The 25,976-nt window shown below is 47.4% G+C and overlaps 1 protein-coding gene across 16 annotated transcripts in view; it reads right to left on the reverse strand.

Annotated features, from left to right (window-relative positions):
• Positions 1-25,976, reverse strand: part of PRRC2C (proline rich coiled-coil 2C) — a 125,597-nt gene that overhangs the window by 45,305 nt on the left and 54,316 nt on the right. For 9 of the 16 annotated variants that reach the window (XM_054038391.1, XM_054038395.1, XM_054038387.1 and 6 more), the window contains 7 exons: positions 25,149-25,357; positions 24,231-24,385; positions 23,109-23,451; positions 22,492-22,577; positions 17,807-17,995; positions 14,898-15,149; positions 13,040-13,069 (listed from right to left, as the gene is read on the reverse strand). In XM_054038391.1, the coding sequence (XP_053894366.1) occupies positions 13,040-13,069; positions 14,898-15,149; positions 17,807-17,995; positions 22,492-22,577; positions 23,109-23,451; positions 24,231-24,385; positions 25,149-25,357 (1,264 nt within the window). The remainder of the gene's footprint in view (positions 1-13,039; positions 13,070-14,897; positions 15,150-17,806; positions 17,996-22,491; positions 22,578-23,108; positions 23,452-24,230; positions 24,386-25,148; positions 25,358-25,976) is intronic. The other 7 variants (XM_054038397.1, XM_054038393.1, XM_054038396.1 and 4 more) reach the window with 1 other exon arrangement.

The raw sequence follows: 25,976 nt of genomic DNA on the forward strand, positions 1-25,976 counted from the left end.
AATACCCTCTTCCAAACAGCATTTCTGTCTCCAGGATTCCTTTTCTAAAGCTATACTACCATGCCGAGTGCGACTAGATAAGATGTGTAGAATTAGTCCTTGCAAGAGGATGTTGGGTCTTGTCTAGAACCAAAAGGAGGACCAAATTGCCATTTCTAGGTCTGCTAATTACTATGTGAGACTAACTTTTTAAAAACACTTCCTGAGTTCAGAAATATTGGGGAAAAGTATAAAGATGATCCTTGGCCCAATACTAGTGGAGAGACAGTCAACTGCCATTGTTCCTGGAATCCCTTCTGGAAAGTACCTTTTATGGGATTTTTCCATGGATGATTTCCCCCTTGGATTTTTCTGCCTGGAAAGTGATTTCATGGTATAGATGAGGATAAAAGTTCCAGTTTTCCTTATCCAGGATCATTCTGCTGCGCTCACCTGCCCTCCTATTTAGGTTTCCCTGCACTAAGATCCAAGGTTCACTTTTAACTGAACTAGCTGCCGCCAGTGATTGCCAGGATACTGTACATACATCCCCCTTTGTTCAATAAAGTCATTGTCCTCAATCCTCATTAGGTGATGACTTCCTGCAGGAACATTTCCAGGGAACAAGCTAGGTATGTTGCTTGATATTGATCTGAAATTCCTGCTCTGTGTTCTCTGTATTGATATTGGCTTCCAATGAGGTCTCGCCATTGAGTTGGTATCCACTGCCACCACTCCCTACTAGGGTTGGTGAAGAGAAATAACTTGAATAATATGGTTTTGTTCTTGTCGTCCTCTGGTTGTCAAAATACATGGAATACATACTTCTGACCACACTTTTCCAAGTATGATCTCAGGATGCAGTATTCACTGGAGTAGTCACTTGTAGAACCTGATCCGAAGATCCTAGCACAGGGGTTCTCAAACTGGGGGGTCGGCACCCCTCAGGGGGTCGCAAGGTTATTAAATGGGGGGTCATGAGCTGTCAGCCTCCACCCAAAACCCTGATTCGCATCCAGCATTTATAATGGTGTTAAATATAAAAAAAAATGTGTTTTTAATTTATAAGGGGGGCGGGTCGCACTCAGAAGCTTGCTATTTGAATGGGGTCACCAGTACAAAAGTTTGAGAACTGCTGTCCTAGCAGCCTGAACAGAGATGTTCTAGCAGGCATTGTAAAGTTAGGTGCTTTACATGTCAAAACCAAAGTAACTTCTAAAAGGTGCAAAGAGCCTGCATCAGGCTTCTCATTATCTTCACTCTTACAGGACTGAACATTGTTTGGGACAAGACTGAAATGAGTTCACTTTCACTAGCAACACTGCTGTATTTGCCACTTACTAAGTTATAGGTCTTTATGACAATAAGAGATCTGATTCTTCATATTATGCCAGTGTAATTACACTGAACTAGTAACAGTGGAGGATCAAGCCCACTGCCTACCTATGAAAACAGGTGTATACCCACTGCATTTCTCAAGGCTGTGATAGTCACTACCAAGATATTGATTAAACCCCCAAGAAGTCATCAGCACAAACAAAGGAAGGGTATCTTGTTCTTGTTTCAGAAAGACTTGACCAACTTCATCAGGAAGGGTGCGAATCAGAATGCAAAGGTACACAGTCACTAAATCAATGAATATCAAACTGCCAGGGAGATGGCAGACAGAACTGACAGTAGATGCTTCACATTTAAACTTCTTCCTTGTGAAGCTGTTGAGGCATTTAAAATCTAGGATTTCTATCAACCTACCATTCTTTGAGACAATAAAATTGCACATATGCTTGAATTTTATAATCAAATATATTTAAATAACCCAACAGAAGTTAAGTGCCTTCAGGACGTTGGCCTAGAATACCAATCAAGTGTCTTAACTACAAGAAACAATGCACCAACTGTCTGTTTAGGCAACACCCTTCTTGTTGGAAGAATTTTTTTATTAACTAAAAATTAAAGGTAGCTAGAAACGCAAGGTGGGTGAGGTAAAATATTTTATTAGACCAATTTGTGTTGGTGAAAAAGACAAGCTTTCAAGCTACACAGAGCTCTTCAGGTCTGTGAAAGGTACTCAGTGTTATAGATAAATACAAAGTGGAACAGATGGTTTAGCATAAGTAGCTAACCTATTGTAAAAGGCAATTTAAGGTGAAGTGGCCAGGTAACACCTCAGCAGTCAGGACAAAAAGTGGAGGTTATGGGGCTAGAATGCTGTAATGAAGCATAAATCCAGTGTCTTTATTAAAACCATGATTTTGAATGTCTAGCAAAGTTATGAATTTAAGCTTCCGGGGTTGTCTTTTGAAGGTATTATGCAGGCTAACTTTGAGGAAGAGGACAGAGATAGAGTGACAGCTGGAGCCTGAATATGAAACAACAGCAGCTGTTATTGTCAATGAATGTCAATTTCACCGCTGGTAGGCTCCCTGTCCTTGAGATGGGAGCCTAGTAGTGCCAAGAATCCTGGTTGCAGATGTGGCTCCCAGGGCTGCTGCTGCAGTGTGGAGACCCTGGCAGCTCCCAGAATCCTGGCTCCAGTTGGGCACTTGCAGACTACACTCCAGCTGTGAGCCCTGCTCTGGACTGACAGTTTGGGTTGTCAGCCTCGGGTCAAAGGGGCTCCAGCTGTGAGCCCTGTGCAGGGCTGTCAGCCCCAGGATGGTGGGGCTCCAGCTGTCAGTGCCCCACAATGCCCCACTTCAGTCAGTGGAAGCACTCCAGGTGAGGAAATGCACAAAAGACAGAAGCAGCACAGGTCTTGGCTACACTTGCAAGTTAGAGCGCATTAAAGCAGTCCCAGGCGCCCTAACTCACGACCTGTCCACACTGGCAAGGCACTTAGAGCGTCTGGACTCTGCAGCTGGAGTGCTCCTGGTAATCCACCTCCATGAGAAGCATAATGCTTTCTGTGCCTCAGCTGAAATGTCCCAGCATCAGTGTGAATGAGCTGTTGCATTACTGCGCTTTGATTGGCCTCTGGAAACTTCCCATAATCCCCTTAAGTCAAATGGCCACTCTTGCGGATATACCCTTGCAAAGCTCCGTTTCTGACAGTCGACATGCTTATCTGCTTTTGGACAAAGCAACCATTAGTGTGGAATGTTGTTGCTGTGAGTGTGTGTGTGAGAGAGGCGAGGGGGGTCTGCTGCTGTCTGAACTTACAAGACAGCATGCTGACATGCTCTCTGCTCCCCAAAAACCCACTCCCCCCACACACTCCCTGTCACACTCCACTCCCCCCTCCCATTTGAAAAGCACGTTGCAGCCACTTGCATGCTGGGATAGCTACCAGAATGCACTGCTCTCTATCGCATTGCAAGAGCTGCTAATGTGGGCATGCCAGTACGCTTGAATCTGACAGTGTAGACACACCGCAGCGCTTTTCCTACTGTGCTCTCCGAGGGCTGGTTTAACTCACATCTGCAAGCGTAGCCATGCCCATAATGTGGATGTGAAACACCGCTTTAATTACTGCAGATGGCTGTACCTGGACTTAAGTCAACTTAATTTTGTAGTGCAGCCAAGCCCTAACCCACTAACTCCATTTTTGTCCTGCAGAGGTGTTAACTGGCCACTTCACCTTAAATGGTCTCTTACAATGTGTTAACTATTTACACTAAATCTGTTCCACCTTTTATTTAGTTATGATTAAGGCTACGTTTATGTCACAGAAGAAGTCACAGAACCCTTCCAGAGACCTCCCCGACGTTCTCTGCTTCAACCCAGGGGTTGTGGGACTCTTGAGCTGACAGCCAGTGGGACCCTGGCAGGGTTCCAGTGACAGGCGATAGCAGCGACAAGCAGCCCCCTGCAAGGTTCCAGCGACAGGTGACAAGACTCCTGAGGGGGTCCTCCTCAGGGTTCCAGCAATGGGCGACAGCCTCGCAGGGGGAGGGGGGAAAGAATGCCTTGGGCGAGCGGCTGGGGGTGTCCCATTTTCTCTTTGGGATATATCGTCACCCTGCAGCTTCCAGCTGCCGAGAGCAGAGGGGGAACCCCACAGCTCCCAGCTACTACGGTGGCGGGGGAAACCATGGAGCCGCAGCAAGAGTAACAGACAGGTCATGGGTTCTATGAATTTTTGTTTATTGCCCATGACTTTTACTAAAAATAACCATGACAAAATCTTAGCCTTAGCTATGACGACACAGAGTACCATCTCCAGATCCAAAGAAGCTGTAGCTCAAAAGCTTGTGTCTTTCACCAACAGGAGTTGGTCCAATAAAATATATTACCTCACCCACTTTGTGTCTCTAATATTCTGGGACCAACACGACTACAACACTAAAAGCAAAGTTTAAAGGTTGTCTTTTTTTTTTTTTTTTTAGACTAAAAAAGTACTTCCTCTTCGCTCTACATGATTGTCTTCGCCTTCTGTAGATCAAGGATGTTATTTATCTTTATTAATGTTATACTGAAAAAAACAATAAAATAATTTCCATTTATCTAAATAAAATTCCAAAGCAATATCACAAGAAAAAAAGAACGGTTACTTACCTTCTGTAACTGTTGTTCTTCGAGATGTGTTGTTCACGTCCATTACACATTAGGTGTGCGCGCGCCGCGTGCACGGACGTCGGAAACTTTTTCCCTTAGCGGCTCCCGGCGGGGCCCCCACCTTCCCGCCAGAGCGGCGCCCCGCTCCAGGGTATATATATCCCTGCCGACCCGACCCCTCCGGTTCCTTCTTGCCGGAGACTCCGACAGAGGGGAAGGAGGGTGGGAAGTGTAATGGACGTGAACAACACATCTCGAAGAACAACAGTTACAGAAGGTAAGTAACCGTTCTTTCTTCTTCGAGTGATTGTTCACGTCCATTACACATTAGGTGATTCCCAAGCTTACCATTGGAGGTGGGTAGGAGTCAAGGTACAACTGACTGTAACACAGCCCGGCCGACCATCGCGTCCTCTCTGGTCTGATGATGGATCGCGTAATGGGCTGTGAACGTGTGTATGGACGACCAGGTGGCTGCCTTACAGATCTCCTGGATCGGGACCTGCGCCAAGTAGGCCATTGAGGACGCTTGGGCTCTAGTCGAATGGGCCCGGATCTCCGGGGCCGGAACATTGGCGAGCTCATAACAAGTGCGTATACAATGCACAATCCATGCCGACAAGCGCTGTGTCGAGATAGGCAAGCCTTTCATACGTTCCGCAATCGCAATGAACAGCTGGGGTGTTCTGCGGAACGACCTGGTCCGCTCCAGGTAAAATGCCAACACCCTTCGGACATCCAGGGTATGTAGGCTGCGGTGGTGAGGATCCGTATGGGGTTTTGGAAAAAACACCGGTAGGCAAATGTCTTGCCCCATGTGAAACTGTGACACCACCTTTGGGAGGAATTTGGGGTGCAGCCTAAGTTGCACCTTATCTTTATGGAACACCGTATAGGGTGGTTCCGACGAGAGGGCCCTCAATTCCGATACCCTTCTGGCCGACATGATGGCCACGAGAAACGCCACCTTCCACGAGAGGTGCGTGAGGGAGCAAGTGTCCAGGGGCTCAAAGGGAGGACTCATGAGTCTATTTAGGACTAGGTTCAGAGACCACGTCAGAACCGGCGGGCGTGAGTAGGGAAACACCCTTTCCAGCCCCTTGAGGAATCGGGCCACTGTGGGGTTGGAGAATACCGACACTCCCAACTCTCCCGGATGGAAAGCCGAAATAGCGGCTAAGTGAACTCTAATTGAGGCGGGCGCAAGCCCTTGATTCTTGAGGTGCAGTAAATAGTCCAAGATGGACGGAACCGAGGCCTGTAAAGGCTGTATGCGTTGAGGCTCACACCAGTGGGAGAACCTTTTCCACTTCGCCAGGTATGTTGCCCTTGTAGAGGGCTTCCTACTATTAAGGAGGATTTGCTGAACCTGGTGAGAGCACCTGTGTTCTGCATCGTTCAGCCAGAGAGATACCATGCCGTGAGATGAAGCGAAGACAGGTTCGGGTGGAGCAGGCGACCTTTGTCTTGCGTGACTAGGTCGCGATGGAGGGGAAGGGTGATTGGATCGGCTACGGACAGTTCCAGCAGGGACGTGAACCAATGCTGGCGAGGCCAGGCCGGGGCAATAAGTATGATCGTTGCCCTGTCCCTGCGGGTCTTGAGAAGAACCTTGTGTATAAGTGGAAATGGAGGGAAGGCATATTTTAGGCTCCCTCCCCATGGGATCATGAAAGCATCCGCTAATGATCCCAGGCTGAGGTTCTGGAACGAGCAGAACTGAGGGCATTGGCTGTTGTCCCTGGTGGCGAATAGATCCACCCGGGGAAACCCCCACCTCCGGAAGATCGAATGCAGGACGTCTCCTCTCAGTGTCCATTCGTGCATTCGATAAGATCGGCTGAGGCGGTCTGCTAAGCCGTTCTGAATACCCGGAAGATACGTCGCGATGAGGTGTATCGCATGGGCTATACAGAAGTTCCATAATTGGAGTGCCTCGTGACAGAGGGGAGAAGACCGGGACCCGCCCTGCTTGTTTATATAGAACATGGCGGTAGTGTTGTCCGTCAGGACTGCCACGCTGTGACCTTTTAGGAAGGCGTGGAAGGTCTGGCAGGCGAGGCGAACCGCTCTTAGCTCCTTCAGATTGATGTGAAGCAGCTTGTCCTCTCCAGACCACAGCCCTTGGGTCCGCAGTTCCCCCAGGTGCGCCCCCCAGCCCATGTCTGATGCATCTGTCACTAACGTCAGAGTGGGTTGTGGGGCAGCAAAGGGGATCCCTTCGCATACCTGCTGGCGATCGAGCCACCAGCGTAGCGAGCTGAGCACCTGGTTCGGGATCGTGACTACTTGATCCAATGGGTCTCTGTTGGGGTGATGCGTGTGGGCGAACCACAACTGTAAAGGCCGGAGTCTCAGCCGGGCATGTCTGACCACGTGCGTGCAAGCTGCCATATGCCCCAGAAGCTGCATGCAACACCTTGCCGTTGTCGTGGGAAATTTTTGGACCGAGCTTACGGCCCCGTGAATTGACATGAACCGTGCCTCTGGTAAACTCGCTCGCGCGGTTACAGAGTCCAGGGTAGCACCTATGAAGTCCAGCCTCTGTGTGGGGACTAACGTGGATTTCGGCACGTTGACCCGGAGGCCGAGCTTGTCGAACGTCTGCAAGGCCAGCGTCACGTGAGATCGGACCTCGGCCTCCGACCTGCCCGCGAGTAGCCAATCGTCCAGGTACGGGAACACACGCATCCTTCTTTTTCGAAGGAAGGCTGCTACCACGGACATGCACTTCGTAAACACCCGTGGAGCTGACGCCAGGCCGAAGGGCAGGACAGTAAATTGGAAATGGCGCTGGCCGACGACGAAGCGCAGAAAACGCCTGTGGGCCGGATTGATTGCGATGTGAAAATAGGCATCTTTCATATCGAGGGCAGCATACCAATCCCCCGGATCCAGGGATGGGATAATAGTTCCAAGGGAGACCATACGGAAGCGCGCTTTGATCAGAAACCTGTTTAGATCGCGCAGGTCCAAGTTAGGACGGAGGCCCCCTTTCGCCTTGGGGATCAGGAAGTATCTGGAATAGAATCCTTTTCCCCTTAGGTCCAGAGGGACCTCTTCTACTGCTCCTGCAGCGAGAAGGGTCTGTACCTCCTGTATGAGGAGTTGCTCGTGAGAAGGGTCCCTGAAGAGGGACGGGGAAGGGGGATGGCAGGGTGGGGGCGAGGAAAACTGGAGGGTATAGCCCGCCTTCACTGTGCGCAGGACCCAGCGGTCCGATGTTATGCGCGACCAGCCCCGGTAGAATTGGGACAGACGGTCCTTGAAACCCAAAGGAGGATCCGGTATATGAAGTGGTACGCTGTCCTCGGGCGTAGCTTCAAAAGCCTGGTTTATTTCTCGGCTGCGGCTTGCCCTGGCCGTGATTCTGGCCCTGGTTAGGCGTATTGTTACGTCTCCGCCTGTTATCCCTGCCTCGATGGCGGTAAGGCTCGTGTCGGGGCCGAGGGTGGTAATGCCTTTGCGGCTGCTGGAGTTTGAAGGGCTTACGCTGCGTTACCTGCGTGTGCATACCCAACGACTTAAGGGTCGCTCGTGAGTCCTTAAGGCTATGTAGCCTGGCATCCGTCTGGTCGGAAAACAAGCCCGAACCTTCAAACGGGAGGTCCTGCAGCGTGGTCTGCACCTCCGGCGGGAGACCTGAAGCCTGTAACCACGCCGAACGCCTCATCACTACTCCCGACGCGATTGTTCTAGCCGCAGCGTCGGCTGAGTCCAGTGCGGCCTGTAAAGAGGTCTTGGCCACTGCCATTCCCTCGTCCACCAGGGCCGTGAACTCCGGATGCGCGTCAGGTGGGAGGGAGTCCTTGAACTTGGCGACTGATGCCCAAGAGTTAAAATTGTGCCTGTTTAGAATCGCCTGCTGATTGGCGATCCTCAGTTACAGGCCCCCCGATGGACAGACTTTCCTCCCGAATAGGTCCAATCTCTTAGCTTCCTTGCCCTTGGGGGCAGGAGCTTGCTGGCCATGTCGCTCCCTTTCGTTGACCGCCGAGACCACCAGCGAACAGGGGGACGGATGTAGAAAGAGGAAGTCAAACCCTCTAGATGGGGCGAAGTATTTCCTCTCCACTCCCTTTGCAGTTGGCGCACTGGAGGCCGGTGTTTGCCACACCGTCTTATAGTTGGACTGTACTGTCCGTATAATCGGGAGAGCGACTCCGGAGGGGCCCTCTGGGCTCAGGATATCGACCATGGGGTCGTCCTGCTCTATGGTCTCCTCCGCTTGCAAGCCCAGATTGAGGGCTACCCGGCAGAGCAGGTCTTGGTGTGCCCGATGGTCAATCGGGGGAGGGCCGGACACCAGTGTGCCCGCTACCGCCTCATCTGGCGAGGAGGAAGAGGTCGGGGCCTTCTGCCCATCCTCATTGTCCTGCAATCCGGCCTCAGCCAATTGCTCCTCTGCGGCCTGACCTGCCGCGTGGGATTGGGACGGTACCGTACTCGGTGCCGAGTCCACTCCTACCCGCTCCGGTGGTCTAGAGACCGTTGCCTCCCTATACGATGGCGGACGGTGCCGCGGGGAGCGGGATCGGTACCGGGATGGCCCGGATCTCGAGGCTCCCGATGGGGGCTCTTGTTGGTGGTAGGCCCAGGGTGTCCAGAATGGTCATTGGCTCGGCTGGCCCCATTGTGACTGACCGTAGTCCCTGCTGGCTTGTGACCTACGGGCATACCCGCCGTATCGGTCTGAGTCAGTCCCCGAGACCACGGACGGTGACCTGGAAGGCCACGGTGGGGCCGTGGGACGGTGCCGGTCCGGTCTTGGGGAGTAGCGCCTCCGCGACCAGGACCTGGAATGGCGCCTCGTCGACCTGGAACGGTACCGGTGATCGCGGGACCGGGAACGGCTACGGCTGGTCGGCCTCGGGTAACGAGCCGCCGATGCTTCGCGGTGCCGACTCGTGCTCGGTTGCTGAGTCGGTGCCGGCCGTTTGTTGAAGCCCGACTGCTGCGGTGCTTCTTGTGCCGAGGGAAACCGGGAGTCCACCGAGGCGGAGCTCGACTGGGACCGGTCCCTGGAACGGTGCCGAGACGGCGACCGTGGTGGGTGCACCATCGCCTGCTTGCCTCTGCGCGGCAGCATAGGCGGGGCGCCTTCAGCGCGTGCCGGGGCCTCGACGGACAAGGCAATGAGGTCCTTAGCTGCCTCAAACGTGTCCGGAGTGGAGGGCTGTTCCACCAGTTCCTCCAGCCCTGCATCCTCGCTCGACGCGCTCATCCCGGGGCTCGACGGGCCCTTCGGCGCCGGAGCCACTACCGGGGTCCGTGATGAGGCCGTGTCGGCCTTATGGGCACTCGAGGTCTTTACCGGTGCCGCCTTCTTGTGCGGGGAGCGACCTCGGGCCTTAGGTTGGCCCTTCACTTTTGCCGGCGAAGACGATCGGCGTCATGCACTTCCCCGCTGGGTCGGTGCCGCGGTCTTCGGGTGACCCGCCGGCGCCGGTTCCCGCACCGAAGCCGGGGCGCTCTGCACAGAGGCAGACGGTGCCGTCGAAGTGGAGGGCTGTAACACCATCTCCATGAGCAGCTGCTTCAGGCGAAAGTCCCTCTCTTTTTTAGTTCTGGGCTTAAAGGCCTTGCAGATTTTGCAGCGCTCCTTCTGGTGAGCCTCCCCCAGGCAACGAAGACACGAAGTGTGGGGGTCGCTCAATGGCATAGGCCTGCGGCACGTGGCACAGGCCTTAAAATCCTGGGCGTGTGGCATACCCCACTGCCTGGGGCCGGTGCCGGTGCTGAACAAACAACCCCAGCAGGAACTTTAAGTACTCTAATGAGCCGTTAACTACTGGTTAAACACTACACAACTAACTGATTAACTGCTAGATAACTCGAATGTGCTAAGGGACACTCTCAGACGAGAGACAGAGTTGTTCCAACGCCGCCAGGGACGGTAAGAAGGAACTGGAGGGGTCGGGTCGGCAGGGATATATATACCCTGGAGTGGGGCGCCGCTCTGGCGGGAAGGTGGGGGCCCCGCCGGCCCGACGGGAGCCGCTAAGGGAAAAAGTTTCCGACGTCCGTGCACGCGGCGCGCGCACACCTAATGTGTAATGGACGTGAACAATCACTCGAAGAAGAATGAGAAGTATATGTGTAAGCCTTCTTTTAACTTGTATGGGCAACCAGAAGGGCCAACTTTCCCAGCTATCCTAAATTGCCAAAAAGAAGGAGAATGCTGTACAAAGCTGAGACTAATCTAGAAGCCGAGAGACAGAGAGAGAGGAGCTGGCACTGAGAAGAGAACTTGCTGTGAAGGAAAAGGCTGGTTTAAAGCTAAATTAGGTACTATCTGAAAAGAAGTTTGATTTGTTTCTGGCATGAGGTGAGTGTCCAAGCCAAGGAGGTTGTTAAATGCTCATCCCATTGGGACATTTTAACTTCTTTTAAAGAGCCAACTTCCATTAACTACAAGTCAGTACCAGATGGATTCCATTACTTTTAAAACTGGTAAGACCGATCTTGTCGACTGTACTTATGAATTGCAAGATGTGGTATACATATCATTTTAGTGATTTCTGGAAGAGGGGGAGAGGACAGTGTGGTTTATTTATTTAGATTTAGCAGACAGCAAGGGGTGTAATTTCCCCCTATTTTTAATTTGGTTTTACTTTGTGCATTTGAGAGAACTGTATAGCCATCATCTTTTTTCCTTGTACAGTCAGTTTCACTTTGGCTGGGTCCTCCCCAAGGAATAAGAGGAGAAAAACATTTTAAAGACACAAAAATGTGGCTGGAAAACAAAAGCTGGCAGAGGAACTTAGGGACAGGCATGAGACCTAAAACTACTTTAAAAACTAGATTTGAAATTGATGGCGCCACTACCTCAAAGGTGGTCTGCAGAGATTTGTGTTTTGCTTTGGGTAATGTTTTAAAAAAGCTTGAAAGATTTTCTTCTAAATATAGCTTTTCTGCTTGGTTTTATACGCGAAATTTAAGATTTGTCTACCTGTTTTTCATGGAGGACTATTATGATATCTCAATAATGAGTGAAATTTGAACAACTGAGAGGGCAAGGAATATTTAGGTAAACTGTTGAAAACATTGTTTTGTTAACACCTATTTAACTCAAACAGCTGGGAGAAAAGATCTGAGAGAACATTTCAGCTAAGGGCTGGGATAGCTCACATTTCAGCACTCTGGTTCTTTAAGCTTTCCTGCAGACACCAGACTTGATACTCCTGATAGCTTCACCTTGCGTTTAAAAAAAACAAACTTAAAACAAACCAACCCTTTCAGGCCTTCTTTGTACTTAATAAAGGAGCCAAAATATTACAAAAGCCAATTTCTCCCTTTGTGGGTTGCCTGTAACTTCTTGGGATTAGGGAGAGGACAAAAGGATATCAATGTATGCTGCTAGTAGGGTGACCAGATCACCCAAGTCAAATATCGGGACACGGGGGGGGGGGGGGGGGGGGGGGGAGACGGGGGAAAAGGGGGGGAACACTGCCTCCACAAGCGCTGGAGGGAGGCCCAGGAGACGCAGGGGAAGCGCGGGGCCAGGGTGAGTGAGAGTCTGGCTTGGCCCCGAGCAGGCAGGACTCAGTCAGGCGGTAGGGAGAGTAGGGGGCGGCCCGTGGGGCCAGGCGGCGGCTGTTCTCCCCCCCTGGGCAGCGGGACTCGGAAGCAGCCGATGGCCAAGCTCGGCGGCTGCAGCTCTGGCGCCCAGGCCCGAACCCGGGCCTGCTGCGGGGACCCAGCAGCGCGCACGCTGCGCCCAGCCCTAGCCAGTTGCGTCTAGGCTGCTGCCCAGCTGGTGCTATCCCGCGGGGGCCCCGGAGTGGGGGCAGCAGGCCCCAGCCCCCCCGTCCCGCTTGTGTCCCGCAGGGGAACCAACGGGCCTGGGCTGCCGATGCCTCCGCCCCGGGGCCGCCGTGGGATAGCACCAGCTAGGCAGCAGCAGCCCAGACGCGACTGGCCAGGGGGGCTGGGCGCAGCATGCGCGCTGCTAGGTCCCCGCAGCAGACCCGGGCTGGGGGGGTTCGGACCCAGGTGCCAGAGCTGCAGCGCTTGGCCATCGGCCGCTTCCGCCCCCCGCGGCAGTGGGAGCTGCAGCAGCGGCTGCTCCCAAGTCCCGCTGCCCGGGGGGGGGGGGGGGGGGGAGAGAACAGCCGCCGCCTGGCCCCGCGGGCCGCCCCCCTACTCTCCCTACCACCTGAGTCCTGCCTGCTCGGGGCCAGGCCGGACTCTCACTCACCCTGGCCCCGCGCTTCCCCTGTGTCTCCCGGGCCTCCCTCCAGCGCTTGTGGAGGGAGGTGGAATGGTGAGCCTGGGGAAGAGGCGGGGATTCGGGGAGGGAGCCAATGGGGGGAGGAGGGGGCATGAGCACTTCCAGGCTCCGGAGCATTTCCTTCTTTGTCCAGTGTCCCGGCCGCACATCGGTCAGGACGCGGGACAAACAAGGAAATATCGGGACAGTCCCGATAAAATCAGGACGTCTGGTCACCCTAGCTGCTAGTGCTATCCATCCAGGGACTTGCTTTTGGATAGTCAGCTGAGGCACCTTTCCCATTCTGATTGCTTCCAGGGAAGAGTCAGGCAAAGATGATTATGTTCTCCTTACCCTGATAGGCCTCAATGGGATGCTCTGGTCCTAGAAGAAGAGATTACAAAAAACCCATTGGGTTCTGACAATAAAGGAACTAGGCCCAAGCCAGGATATACAAGTAAGATGCAGTCATGGTCTCCCCTGCCAGTCACCAATACCACCACTTCAGGCCCTCGGAAGTTACACTTCTCATCTTACCAGTTTTTGGTGGGCTCAAGCCATTTAAGTCTGCTGGTCCAGGGAAGCCAATTCACAGATATAGACAAGATTAAAAACTGCAGCACTGACAATTTACTCAAACTCGCCAACACACCTTAAAACAAAAACTTTCCACTGCTGGCAACAGGAAAAATACCATTCAAAATGTATTAGGCTAGAACTGAGATTTCAGAGACAACCTCTTCTCCATGGCAGAGGTTATGTACCATCCCTCATGTCTCTCAAGGGTGAACCTTTCCAACGATGTGCAGCCTCCAATAACTGCTCTGCAGATTGCTTCCAGTTCACTGGGGAGCATGTGGCAACTCAGCTTGAAGGATCACAGATATGCTCTCAGCTTTTTTTAAGTTGTTTCGGCTAACTTAGAACTATTTAAACAACATTCTTGGAGTCACTAGTATCTCAGATTCCTCAACATATCAAGTATAATGTCAATGCTAGCAATACAGCAATACTTCCTGCTCAAGACTGACTATCTGCAGGCAATTGGGACAGAATATTACAAACTGGAAGTCCCGAGTCATTAAATTGTCTTGCCAGTGCTGGTGTCCACCTGCTATGAAACAACCACTAGTTCCTATTTAAAATATCCACTTCCCCACCTCCAGTTGATGGGTAAGGAGCTCAATTTTTGCAGTCATGTTCTCAATCTTTGTGCTCAGTCTTGCACTGGCTGTGTGCTGGGCTAGTCCTTTGGTGTAAATTCAAGTAATTTGTAGACCGCTTTAAAGTTATACTGGATTCAACAGACCCCAGAGGAGCTATCACAGCAGCTGAGGATCACTGGGAAGCCTCGGTTATTCCCCCCCCCCCCTCATTTTGTGCTGTCAGTACAGCATAGCTAAGGATCAGGGCTGAAAGCAAGCAAAGTAGAGGTCTTCCTGTTAAGTGTTATTACAAAAGGTCTACATAAAATCAGAGAGCAATCTGGAGAGAATGTACAGTGACACTTAAGCATCTTCACCACATTCCACAGAGGGAATTAGGTAAAATTTTCAAAAGCACTGAAGTCTCATTGAAACTCAGTAGGATTTGGACATCTAAATTCTTCACGTGCTTTTGAAAATGTTTCCATCCTAAAGCTTATCTTGAAGCTTGATGCATGCTGTTTCCTTTGCTGTGGTACTCAAACTTGCAAATTGAGTACCCCTCCAACATTTTGCTACAGCTCTCTGATGATGGTTGACCACATCGCTCTTGTGCAACTTGGATAAACTTCAAATCAGGCACTGAGTGTAAGCTTCTGCCTACTCCAACCTCTTTAGTGCTATTCCCCACAGATCAGAACCTAGGGCTCAGGGCACAGACTTCTTTTCTATAGCTTAGTGAGCACTTGTAAATCACTGGTGAGGCGGTGTAACAGTTTAGAACACTTCAACCCCAGTCACATACAGGGCACATGATCCACAGCAGTGCTCCATTTTAAATATTCCTTCCTGAGAACAACTACAGGCAAATGGTCTAACTTTTCAACTCCAGTGCTTTGTAAGTTCTTCTATGTAATATCTGAATGATTTCATCAGCAGGCAACTAAATGTCATAGCTGAATTCAGACATTAAATGACCAATGTAATGGGTTACAGTTAATTAAATGTTATCTCTTTTACACACATTGTTCAGTAATGTTCAAGAAATGTGCCACTTTTTGTCTTACCTTTGTATTTGTTCCAAACTCTGGAGCAGAGACAGAGATCATTGTTCCTATTTCAGTACTCAGTTCATTTGCGGCTTTGGTTTCTTTTGTCGAAACAGGGTCTGGACTCCTGACAGCGGTGGGACTGGGCTTCTCCTGTCCCTCGGGCTCTCCCTGCTGGGCATCCTTCACCTTTCTGTTCTTTAGCGAACGCTCTTTCCCAATAGGACCAGGTTTATATTCTTTGTTTTCTATTGGACTCAAATCTGGAAGCTAAATTAGTGTTTTAACTTGTCAGTGTTGGCTGTTTGATTTTTTAAGAACAAGGAAGTTGTAACGTAAAATCTTTATATGCTCAGGAGAGTAAGAGTCAAAACATTTTGTTGACATCTACCAAGACTCAAAAGTCTGACTGTTCCTTGAGGGTGTAAACAGTAGGTTTGGGGTTTTTTGTTTGTTTGTTTTTTTAAAGAAAGGGTAGTTTAGTTAGAGATGTTAATCTGGCAGCAGATGAGTACCTGAAACATGTCAACTGAAAGCACCAATTACCAGCAGGAAGCCAAAGATCTAGACTGAAGGGCTACTATGAGTGCTATATCAAATGGCACAGGATTAAATTGTCAGTCTAAAGATTAAAAGTGACCTGCAAAGAAGAAAAAATTGCACTAGTGAACTTTAAAATATATTGTCTAAAGAGAGCCCTCCCCCTTTTTTTTCCTAGTAATGTTTAACAGATTTTTTTAGCCTTACTAATATCAGGAATATCCAGTCTTCTGTTTTTGCTGGAGCCCTAGAAAAATGGAGGTGGAGGGTTCTCAGCCCTCAGCTGAAGAGACACTGCGGTATGGATATTTGCCAGAGCTTTCCTCCACAGTGTTTGCACTAAAAAGGATTTAAACACAAACTCAAATTTGCAAGTGTTTCCCTGTCTTCTTCTGCAGGAGTGGTGGCTGTGATGGTATGTGGCTATATTATAAATGTTTTAAAATGTACATTTGATTACTATATAACTGTTATACAGGGACAGCGTTGGTCTGTGGCCACAAAGGAAGACTAAGTTTAATACCATGATATGACACTCAGAAGCCACTCCCTTCTTAATAGATGGTGACACCAGCAGAGGGTGGACTGCATGAAGCAGTTCAGTGGCTACTACTGTGGGGCAGCAGGAGCAGCATAATGTCTCTTTAAAGCTAGTGGGCTAGGGTAGGCAGGGCAGCCCTCAAAATCCTACTGCATTAATGGAGGCTAAGGGTGGGCAGGGTAGAGACTGGCAATTTCTCTCACCACAAGTACTTCATGGCAAGGAATGAGGAGGTTAATTGCTCTAGAGACAGGTAAAGGAGACCCTTCTTTACATGTCTGCCTGCTGGGAGGCCCCTAAATGGAGACAAAGACAACTCCTACCCAGAGAGTTTGCACCTGTAGGGCTCAAAAAGTTGAGAAAGGAGGGGAAAACTTGTTGGCTACAGTGGCCACTTAAGTCCCTCACTCCTGCAGCAGACGGTTCTGCCTTACCCTTCCTCTCCTCTCCCATCCCATCCCCGAGCACAGTACACTGCAGTGTAGTTAAAGCAGTACAATCTTCTAGTGCAGAGAAGTCCTTAATGTTTGAGCCTTAACTAAAAACTTTGGGTTTAGTTTTACTGAAAATCTCTTTCCCCCGTCAATAGCTCACTTCATTCTCTTGTCTTATGAGGTTATAGTCCTACCAGCAAAAACAAAGTAGAGAAGACCTGATATTTGTAACATCGAAACAAGCAGAAAAAACAGACTGTCTACCTATATAATCTATATACTTTATAAGGTAACAAAATGGCATTTTTTACCTTTGCAGATCACCTTTACATAAATCCAATACAAGTGATTTGACACACATACAATATACACACTTTCTTAATGCAAGACTAAGTTCAGTTATATTTTATAAGGTTGTTGATTACTAATGTATTTTCAACAAGTCAATTACATGATCCTTTAGTCTGAGTAGTCCTCTGCTGCTATTAACTTTAATTATGCAAATATCACTGGATTACAGGCTACCTAGTCAGTGTAACAGTTATCAAAACTATGCCGGCTCTTTAACGAGTAGATGCACTCTAATGACCTTCAATTTTCTCAGTTATGATGGGGTAAGTAACCAATTTATCTTCAGAAAAAAACCTAAGGGGTTCCCAGTAGACAAGTGCACTGGGACCACTGCTGGGACTCAGGCAACAGGAAGAGGGCCTGGGAACTCAGGACTGGGGTCAGTACCTTAGCCACCAACTTATTCCAAAAAGCTGGAGAGGGCTGCTGCAGGGTGAGAAGCTGGTGTTCTTTCCCTATTCCCCAACTTTTCCTGTCCCCCTATTTCCTACAAGGCTGTGTATTTGACGGTGAGGAAGAGATGTCAAGACTGATTTAGTTAGCAGACAATCCAGTCTGTCCTATACCACAGGAGTTTTCTCCTCCATCTTCTCTAGACTGCTAAATATTCCTGCGAGGATGAGCACTTTGGCATACAACAAGCAAAGGAAGATCAGTTAGGGGCTCTAAACATGACAATATAAATAATATAATGTATATACACAATTTTTAAAGGAAAACCAAGATTGGTTTATTGATACATTCATTGTTATGAAAAAGTGACTTTAGAGACATCATCGCCACTTTAAAAAAGTAGGTTTGGACGTTATGAAGGAGGCTTAGATTGCCCAGACAGCATATATTTGTACGTTAATCTTTTTACATGGCTGATTTGGTAACTGTGTAAGCTGATGCACAGCATCTTCTCTGACTAACATACAGTGGGAAAAGAGGTCTGTCTTATTTGGATCATACTTGTAACAGTTCCTTTAATTTTTTTCAAGCCACAGTTTTGGTATTTTTCCCTTTGACTGGACTTCTCTGCCACCCAGGAGCCCACTAGACCGTATCTTCTCCCTTACCTTTTGTGCTTTGATGGGTCCTGCCCGAGGCTGCTTCTGTCTTTGCTCTTTTGGTTCAGGTATTTTGTCAGTGGGCTTCTCTGAAAGCACAGGGCCAACTTCACTGTCACTACCACTAGAAGCTGGGGCTCCAAATTGAATTGTTTCTATTCCAAGCTCGACTCCACTTTCCTGTCCAGACTTTGTTCCCTAGTTAAGGTAACAACATACATTAAAACTTTCAAAAAATTCTCAACCAGAATGTTGCCTTAAAATAGGTGTTTACCTTGATTTTAATGTAGTTATATACTTAAGCATACAAAAGTTAGGAAATGGAACATAAGCACATGAAAGGCTGGTTAAAAATTGATGCAACCCACATGGTCCTTATTTTTAAAAACAAATTGACAGTGTATCCCATAAGGCTTTATGGGGGGGGGTGTGCTCATAAAGGTATGTATGATATAACTGGAATAGGGTTTTGCTACATATGCCATGTAACATATCTATGTAACGGTTATGATCTACTGGTTATGTTCACCCTAGTTGTATGCAGGCACCATCCATGTGGTCAAAGTTATGAACATTGGCTATATAATTGCTTGATTTCTAAGTAGCCTTAGTTAGAACATTTGGTCACTTCTTGGGAAAGGAATGTGCAAATTAGGTGCTCAATCAGGAAGCACTTAACAGACAAAAGAGCTTGGAAGACTCCAATCCACATAAGAAGTCTACCTGAGGACATTCAAGGTAGCATGTGGGTAATGGCTACTACCTGCAAGTCCTGAGTCATGCATGGGCATGTGACTTGCCCATGTGATTCCGAATCTCCATTTTGTGACTGGATTCTACACAGGGTGAGGAGGGGGTCTCCAGCCACAAGAGAAAGTCTATTTAAACCCCTGGGAGACCCCTCCATTTTGTCTTCAGCTGGCTAAAGAAGGAGCCTCTCCACCCACGCTCCCCCAGGATACTTGAAGGAAACTGGAACAAAGGATAGTAACTACAGGGGGTGTGAGTGTGATTGCTGGACCCAAGCTAGAAGGAGATTAGCCTGTAAAAGGGAGCATTCTGGAACTGGTGAGGATGTTATCTGTATTTAGTTTGATTAGACATAGATTTGCGCATTTTATTTTATTTTGCTTGGTGACTTACTTTGTTCTGTCTGTTACTACTAGGAACTACTTAAATCCTACTTTCTGTATTTAATAAAATCACTTTTTACTTATTAATTAACTCAGAGTATGTATTAATACCTGGGGGAGCAAACAACCGTGCATCTCTCTCTATCAGAGTTATAGAGGGCGAACAATTTATGAATTTACCCCACATAAGCTTTATACAGGGTAAAATGGATTTATTTGGGTTTAGACCCCATTGGGAGTTGGGTATCTGAGTGCTAAAGACAAGCACACTCCTGTGAGCTGTTTTCAGGTAAACCTGCAGCTTTGGGGCAAGTAATTCAGACCCTGGGTCTGTGTTGGAGCAGATGGGAATGTCTTGTTCAGCAAGACAGGGTGCTGGAGTCCTGAGCTGGCAGGGAAAATAGGAACTGAGGTAGTCTTGGCACATCAGTTGGCAGCTCCCGCGGGGTTTCTGTGATCCAAGCCATCACACAAACATTTTTAGTTCTCATTACTTGAGAATGGAGTACCAGGGCCAAGTGTAAAAATAGCAGGTTGAAGCTGGTTTTGAGGCAATATCTAGGTTTCTTCTAAGAAATATTTGTTCAGCTAATTGAATTTAATACTAAACAAGCATACACCATTTTGTTAAAATTTTAATTCTTAGTATCCTCTTGCTGGCATTAGGGAAAGCTGTAATGACAAACATTTTAGAGAAATTATGTAATTTTTTTTTTCAATTTTCAAATACTTGTGTAATTTAAAAAAGTAAAGTTAAAAATGCATTTTGCAACAAGTATACAGTAACTCCTCACTTAACGTTGTAGTTATCTTCCTGAAAACTGCGACTTTAAGCGAAATGATGTTAAGCGAATCCAATTTCTCCATAAGAATTAACGTAAATGAGGGGGTTAGGTTCCAGGGAAATTTTTTTCACCAGACAAAAGATTTTTTTTTTAATAAATATATATATGTGTGTGTGTGTGTGTGTGTGTGTGTGTGTGTGTACAGTATAAGTTTTAAACAAACAATTTAATACTGGTATATAGTGATGATGATTGTGAAGCTTGGTTAAGGTGGAGGAGTCAGGGGGTGGGATATTTTCCTTATTGCTAAATGATTAACTAGCAATTGGCGGAGCCCTCAAGTGTTAACTCTCTCTCTACACAAGGCAGCAGGAATGAGGGAGATATGTGCATTTCCCTTAAGTACACTGCCTTGTTAATTAGATCAGCTTGCTGTTAGGCAGCTGCTGCAAGTTCCCTCCCTCCTGAGTCCTGGTCTGTCCCCCCTGCTCTATGGAAGATGGGGTAAACGGGGTGCAGGAGCAGGGGGACACTGACATTAGCCCCTCCTCTTCCCCCCCAGCAAACAGGAGTCTCAGGGAGCAGCTCCAAGGCAGAGGGCAGGAGCAGCACATGGCAGTGGGGGGAGGGACTCAGCTGAACTGCAGGCAGCTGCTGCACAGGGAAACTTAGGGAAATGGGGAGCTGATAGGGGGCTGTTGGTCCACACTGGTTCCAAGCCCCCACCAACTAGCTGCAAGGGGCTGGTCTTCCTGCAAGCAGTAGACAAAGCAGGTGGCTGCCAAACGACATTAGAAGGGAGCATTACAGAATTTTAAACGAGCATGTTCCCTAATTGATCAACAACATAACAAAACAATGTTAACCGGGACGACTTTAAGTGAGGCGTTACTGTACATTAGTTTCTGAGAGTTGAATCTTAAAGCATTTGCTAAACTAACAAGTTAACTGCTGCAAGTTTATTGGTTTAAGTTTTATAATTCTAAACAATGAAGTTTACAAGTTTTTCTAATTACTAACACTCTCTCAATAAGAATTTTTGCTGTAACTGCTCTCAGTAAGAAATTAGATAATGCCCTGGTCTACACTGGGGGTGAGGGGATAGATCTAAGTTACGCAACTTCAGCTACGTGAACATAGCTGAAGTCGACGTACTTAGATCGACTTACTGTGATGTCACCGCGGTGAGTCGACTGCTGCGCTCCCCCGTTGACTCTGCCTGCACCTCTCACGGCGCTGGAGTACAGGAGTCGACAGGAGAGCGCTCGGGGGTCGATTTATCACGTCTACACTAGACGCGATAAATCAATTCCCGCTGGATCGATTGCTGCCTGCCGATCCTGCGGGTAGTGTAGACACACCCAATCTATATTATTCAGTAATTATATCTAGCTAAAGAAAAATAATACACAATTTGAAAACACTGGATAATTGTGAGACAATCTCCTTGGCAAAGGGTCCCCTGGATCTTTGCAAACAACTCTTCTTAGACCTGACAACACTGCTTTCAAGGTATTTGTCCCTAAAGGGTAACATATAAGGCCTCTGTTGAAAGCTTGCAACTTACTGATGTTCATAATCATGGCATGGTATGTGTACAGATAATATCGGAGGAATAATGTAACTATACTGACATTTATGCCCTTATGGTCTTAAGGTTAAAAGGAGTCACCTTGGAGTAATGTTACTTGGCGACGGCCTATTCATGCAGGATTGGATTACCACTCCTCCAAACTTAGCCAGTGATGTGATGCAAGGCTCAATGATCTAATATTGCCCCGTCATAGAACAGACAATAGAAAACCATCACAGGCAACTTCAAACAATCAAAACCACTTGGAGATGAAAAAGCAACATTGTAACAGACCGTGGATTGCCCTGCCTATGAATAAAGACAAAAGACTGTTTCAGTATAAGAGTGGGGAGAGGCACTCTGGATCCAGTCACTGAGGAGACATCTTGTAGAATGGGGATATTTTTCATGAAAGATTGGCTCTTGGAAGTCAGCCAGCTCTACAACAGATGGAACTTTGGGAGAGAGGGGGACCTATTTTATTAAATAGGAAAGTGTAGGTCCCAGTTCATGTTTTACGATTTTGTTTTTTGTATTATAACCATTTGTTTCCACCACTGTCTTATTTCTAGTGGAATCTCTATTCTTTCTTAAATAAACCTTTTATTTCATTATAAGTGTTCTGTACAGTGCTCTCTGCAGTGATTTAAGTAAAACTGGTAACTGGAGTACAGAGGATTTCTGTGGGTAACTGCTTTCAGGGTCTGGATATCACATGAGAGCACTTCAAGGGAACTTGGAGACTAGGGAGCACCTGCTGTTAATCTGCAAGGAAAGGACAGGGCTGGCATAGCCCAGAGAAGAGGAGAGGGCTGCTAGTGGTAAGGAGCTAAACACCCAATTACTACAAATTTTTAATGGAGATATCCTATCTCCTAGAACTGGAAGGGACCTTGAAAGGTCATCGAGTCCAGCCCCCTGCCTTCACTAGCAGGACCAAGTACTGATTTTGCCCCAAATCCCTAAGTGGCCCCCTCAAGGATTGAACTCACAACCCTGGGTTTAGCAGGCCAATGCTCAAACCACTGAGCTATCCCTCCCCCAAGACTCCCTCACTCTGAAGGCAGGGGGCAACAAGGTGACTCCCAGTCCTGGGTACTTTGAGAACTGCCACAATAATCTTATTTCATTTGTCCCACCATCTGCAAGATACAAATTGAGTTATCTTCAGATGTTCTTGATTGTTTTTAGTTTTATCCTTACCTCTGGAGATGTAGCTGATCCAAATGATGTCAAAGGCTTATTCCATGCACTGACTGAAGGGGGTTGTGGTGGACTAATGGGTCCCACTAAAAGTTCAAAGAATACAATGGAGTCAAAACTACAATTAATCCATGGTTATTTAGATTCATAAGTACACAACTGAATGGACAATGAAACCACAGCTACTTCATTTCACAGTGTGTTTGATTCTAGAACTTCATTTCAGCTTTTAACAGTAAGTCCCTTATTAAGTCAACCTCATTTGGCCTATTTAGCATATTTGGAAACATGCACAAATTTGACAAAGAAACCCATGTTTGAGACCAATGGCAGTTACTTGTACACTGGGAATACAGAATGTGGTGACTGCAGCAAAGAAGTTACTCAACATTTTATAGAAGAGCTCTCTCATCTCAGGGAACCTGGGAGACTATCGCTCAGCAGTCTTGCAGAACATTTCATAGCACCATATTCTCTGTGCCATATGAGAACTATACCTGCAGGCCAGGATGTTTGAGACCTCCAGAAACATCTCTCACCAACCCAAACCCTCCAACCACAATGTTTCTCTTCTATCCCTCCCAGGCAAAAAGAAAAAGTCAAAAGATGCCACTTACATTTCTTGGAGATGTCATTAACAACAGTTGTTGATGCCACTTTATTTTCCCATAATTCAGCCCCTAGAGCAGGATGGGACTGTGCATTCTGCAGAGCTTTGCCTGTTGCTGTATATTCTGTGCCGCCTGTTCCTCCTGTTGTCTGGTTTTGAGGCTGAACTGAAGCCTGTGGCTGGCTTGGAGTCTGCGATGCACTCTGAGGCTGTACCTGTACTTGTGCCTGAGCTTGTACTTGCTGTGCTGCTGCTGCTGCCGCGTGCTGTTGCTGCTTTTTTGCAAACCTGGGAGGAAGCTTGGAATTCTGACCTCTTCCTTTTTCACCTGAACTCTTTTTGGTCCAAACCTAAGAATAAAATTGACATTACAGAAGGCTAAGCCATTTAGAAAGTCTGTATTTTTCTGTCAGTTGTAGAGTATGGGAAAAGGACAAAGCAGGAATCTTGAATATTTTTTAGAGACTTTTTTTCTAATGTACTAACCATTTGAATAATGAAAAAGTTAAACATATCCCATGTTTTTGGCCAAGAAATTTTCATATAGAATTGTGACACACAGGCAATAGCCACGGGCGGCTCTATGTTTTTTGCCGCCCCACGCATGGCAGTCGGGCGGCCTCCGGCGGCACACGGATTCGGCGGTGTTTATGCGGCTGCGGGATTGGCAGATCTCCCGCAGACATGCCGCCGAAGGCTGCCTTACTGCCGCCCTCATGGCAACCGGCACGCTGCCCACCGCGGCTTCCCCCCCAAGCGCGCGCTTGCTGCGCTGGTGCCTGGAGCCGCCCCGGCAATAGCATAACAAAGCATTTTTACTGTAAGCCCAAAAGCAAGCTTTTAAGTTAGTTACAGTAGCCGACATATTAACTTTGAAATACCCAAATTACAGTGGCAATGGGTATTGAAAAAGTAAGAGGCACAAGAGGAGAAACATAAGGGGAGGCAAGATGACCTGCATAACTAAGGCTAAACAATTAAAAATTAACTAGAATACTGCAATTTGAATGGTGAAAAACAGCTGTGTGGAAACAGATTTTGCACTGTCCCATAGTCCTTTACAAAAAAAATTTGCAAGTGTGTAACTGCTTGTAACAGGTGCAAAGGATGACATTCTTGATCAACATACCTGCACTGTTTGTTCTTCTTTCTTTCTGCGCTCCTCATCTTGCAAACGTTTTTGTTGTTTCTTTGATACCACTTCAGTAAAGCCGTCATCATTCAAGTTAGACGGAAAGTCTTCAATTACTGTCACTTCAGGATGATCATCAATGATCACAACACCTGCAGATGAGCCAAAAATGTACATTTTTTCCTTCCATTTCAACAGTTTCAGACCCAATATTAAGAATTCTGGAATAAAAACAAATTCCACTTGCACTGCATAGCTTCGTACAATTGCAGCCAAAGATGACCATCCTACCATCCTAGTAATGTGCAAGTTTCCTCACGCAGACCATCCTTTTGCTGGTGGACTTCAAGAAAAAGGATTTACTACAGAAGCCTTCAATTAATGGCTCTTGAAAGAGAGACGATACTTTGTACAAAAAAGTTCCATAAAACGAAGAGCTAAAGAAAAACAGTGAGTAGTTTAAATAGAAAAATGATGCATTCTGGACACTAACTGCAAACCTGTCGGTGTTATTTATTGAGTTTACAACAGTAACATCCTCTCCCGTTTTCCACGTGCAAAGAGATACAAAATACCTGATGCCAACATCAGGTGTGCAATGACAGCTTGAAAAAAGTTACAGGAATGAGACTGTACAAAAGAAGTGTCCCTCTTAAAATAGGTAATAACTATTTTACGTACATATACACAAATTTAAAATTTTATTACCCAATTTTAAAAGGGACACATCCCACAGGACTCATTCATTGCTGCACAGGGAGCAGTGTCTGAATATTGGGATATAAACAGCCTTTAAAAAATATGCACCAACTTTTCTTCTTTCCACAGTTCCCGAATATATCTAATTCCAGAAGGAGGAACGCTAATGCATTAATAGGTTTTTTTTGGTTACCACAAGTTTCCATCAACACATACTTGCATAGTTGTTGAGGTCAAATTGGGATAGAGCATCCACCTTCTCCTTGGGTTTCTTTGGACCTGGTTTGGGCTCATCCCTCTTTTTGCCACTGGCATCCTTGGAGGTCTTTTGCATTACAGCATTACCACCACCTTCTTCTTGATGCAAGGAATTACTGATGGTGGGATCGATAGCAGTCATGCTTCCTGCCTGGTCTTCAAATGGCCTACATCAGACAAAATTAGACAGAACTAGCCACCATCCCCAGAGTACCCTCAGAAACAGCAAAACCACATCTGTATGCAGATCACATTACCGCGTTAAAAGCATCTACTGTGCATCATCATTAGCCGGCTAAGATGTGTGGCTACTGCTTTATTAGTTCCCCATTGAGGCTGCACCTATTAGTGATGCTTACAGATTTGGAACACAGACCAGTCAAAAAGTCAACACGCACAGTAGACCCTTTAGCCATATAGGTGTAAGCATCACCAATAGGTGGTCTCAAGTCTCAATAGGAAACTAATAAAGCAGTAGCCATACAGCTTAGCCAGCTAATGATGATGCACAGTAGACCCTTTAACCATACAGAGAAGGTACAACATTTTCATTTCAACTGCCATTCTTCCACCACACTGAATAAGTGAATGACCCATATCCACCCCAAATGTGAAGCTAAAAGCCTCCACTGAAAAGTTGCTGTGTAACATACCATAGAAATTTGTAGACTTTGCAATATATGCTCCATATTTAATTGGGTTTGGTATTTGCAGCATGGACTTATTGATATGTTAGTAACAACTACTGCAGCCAGTTGCAGGCCAGTGGAAAAACTACAGAATTCT

Source organism: Malaclemys terrapin, chromosome 8, assembly GCF_027887155.1.
Source record: "Malaclemys terrapin pileata isolate rMalTer1 chromosome 8, rMalTer1.hap1, whole genome shotgun sequence".
In the NCBI taxonomy this organism is placed as follows: domain Eukaryota; kingdom Metazoa; phylum Chordata; order Testudines; family Emydidae; genus Malaclemys; species Malaclemys terrapin.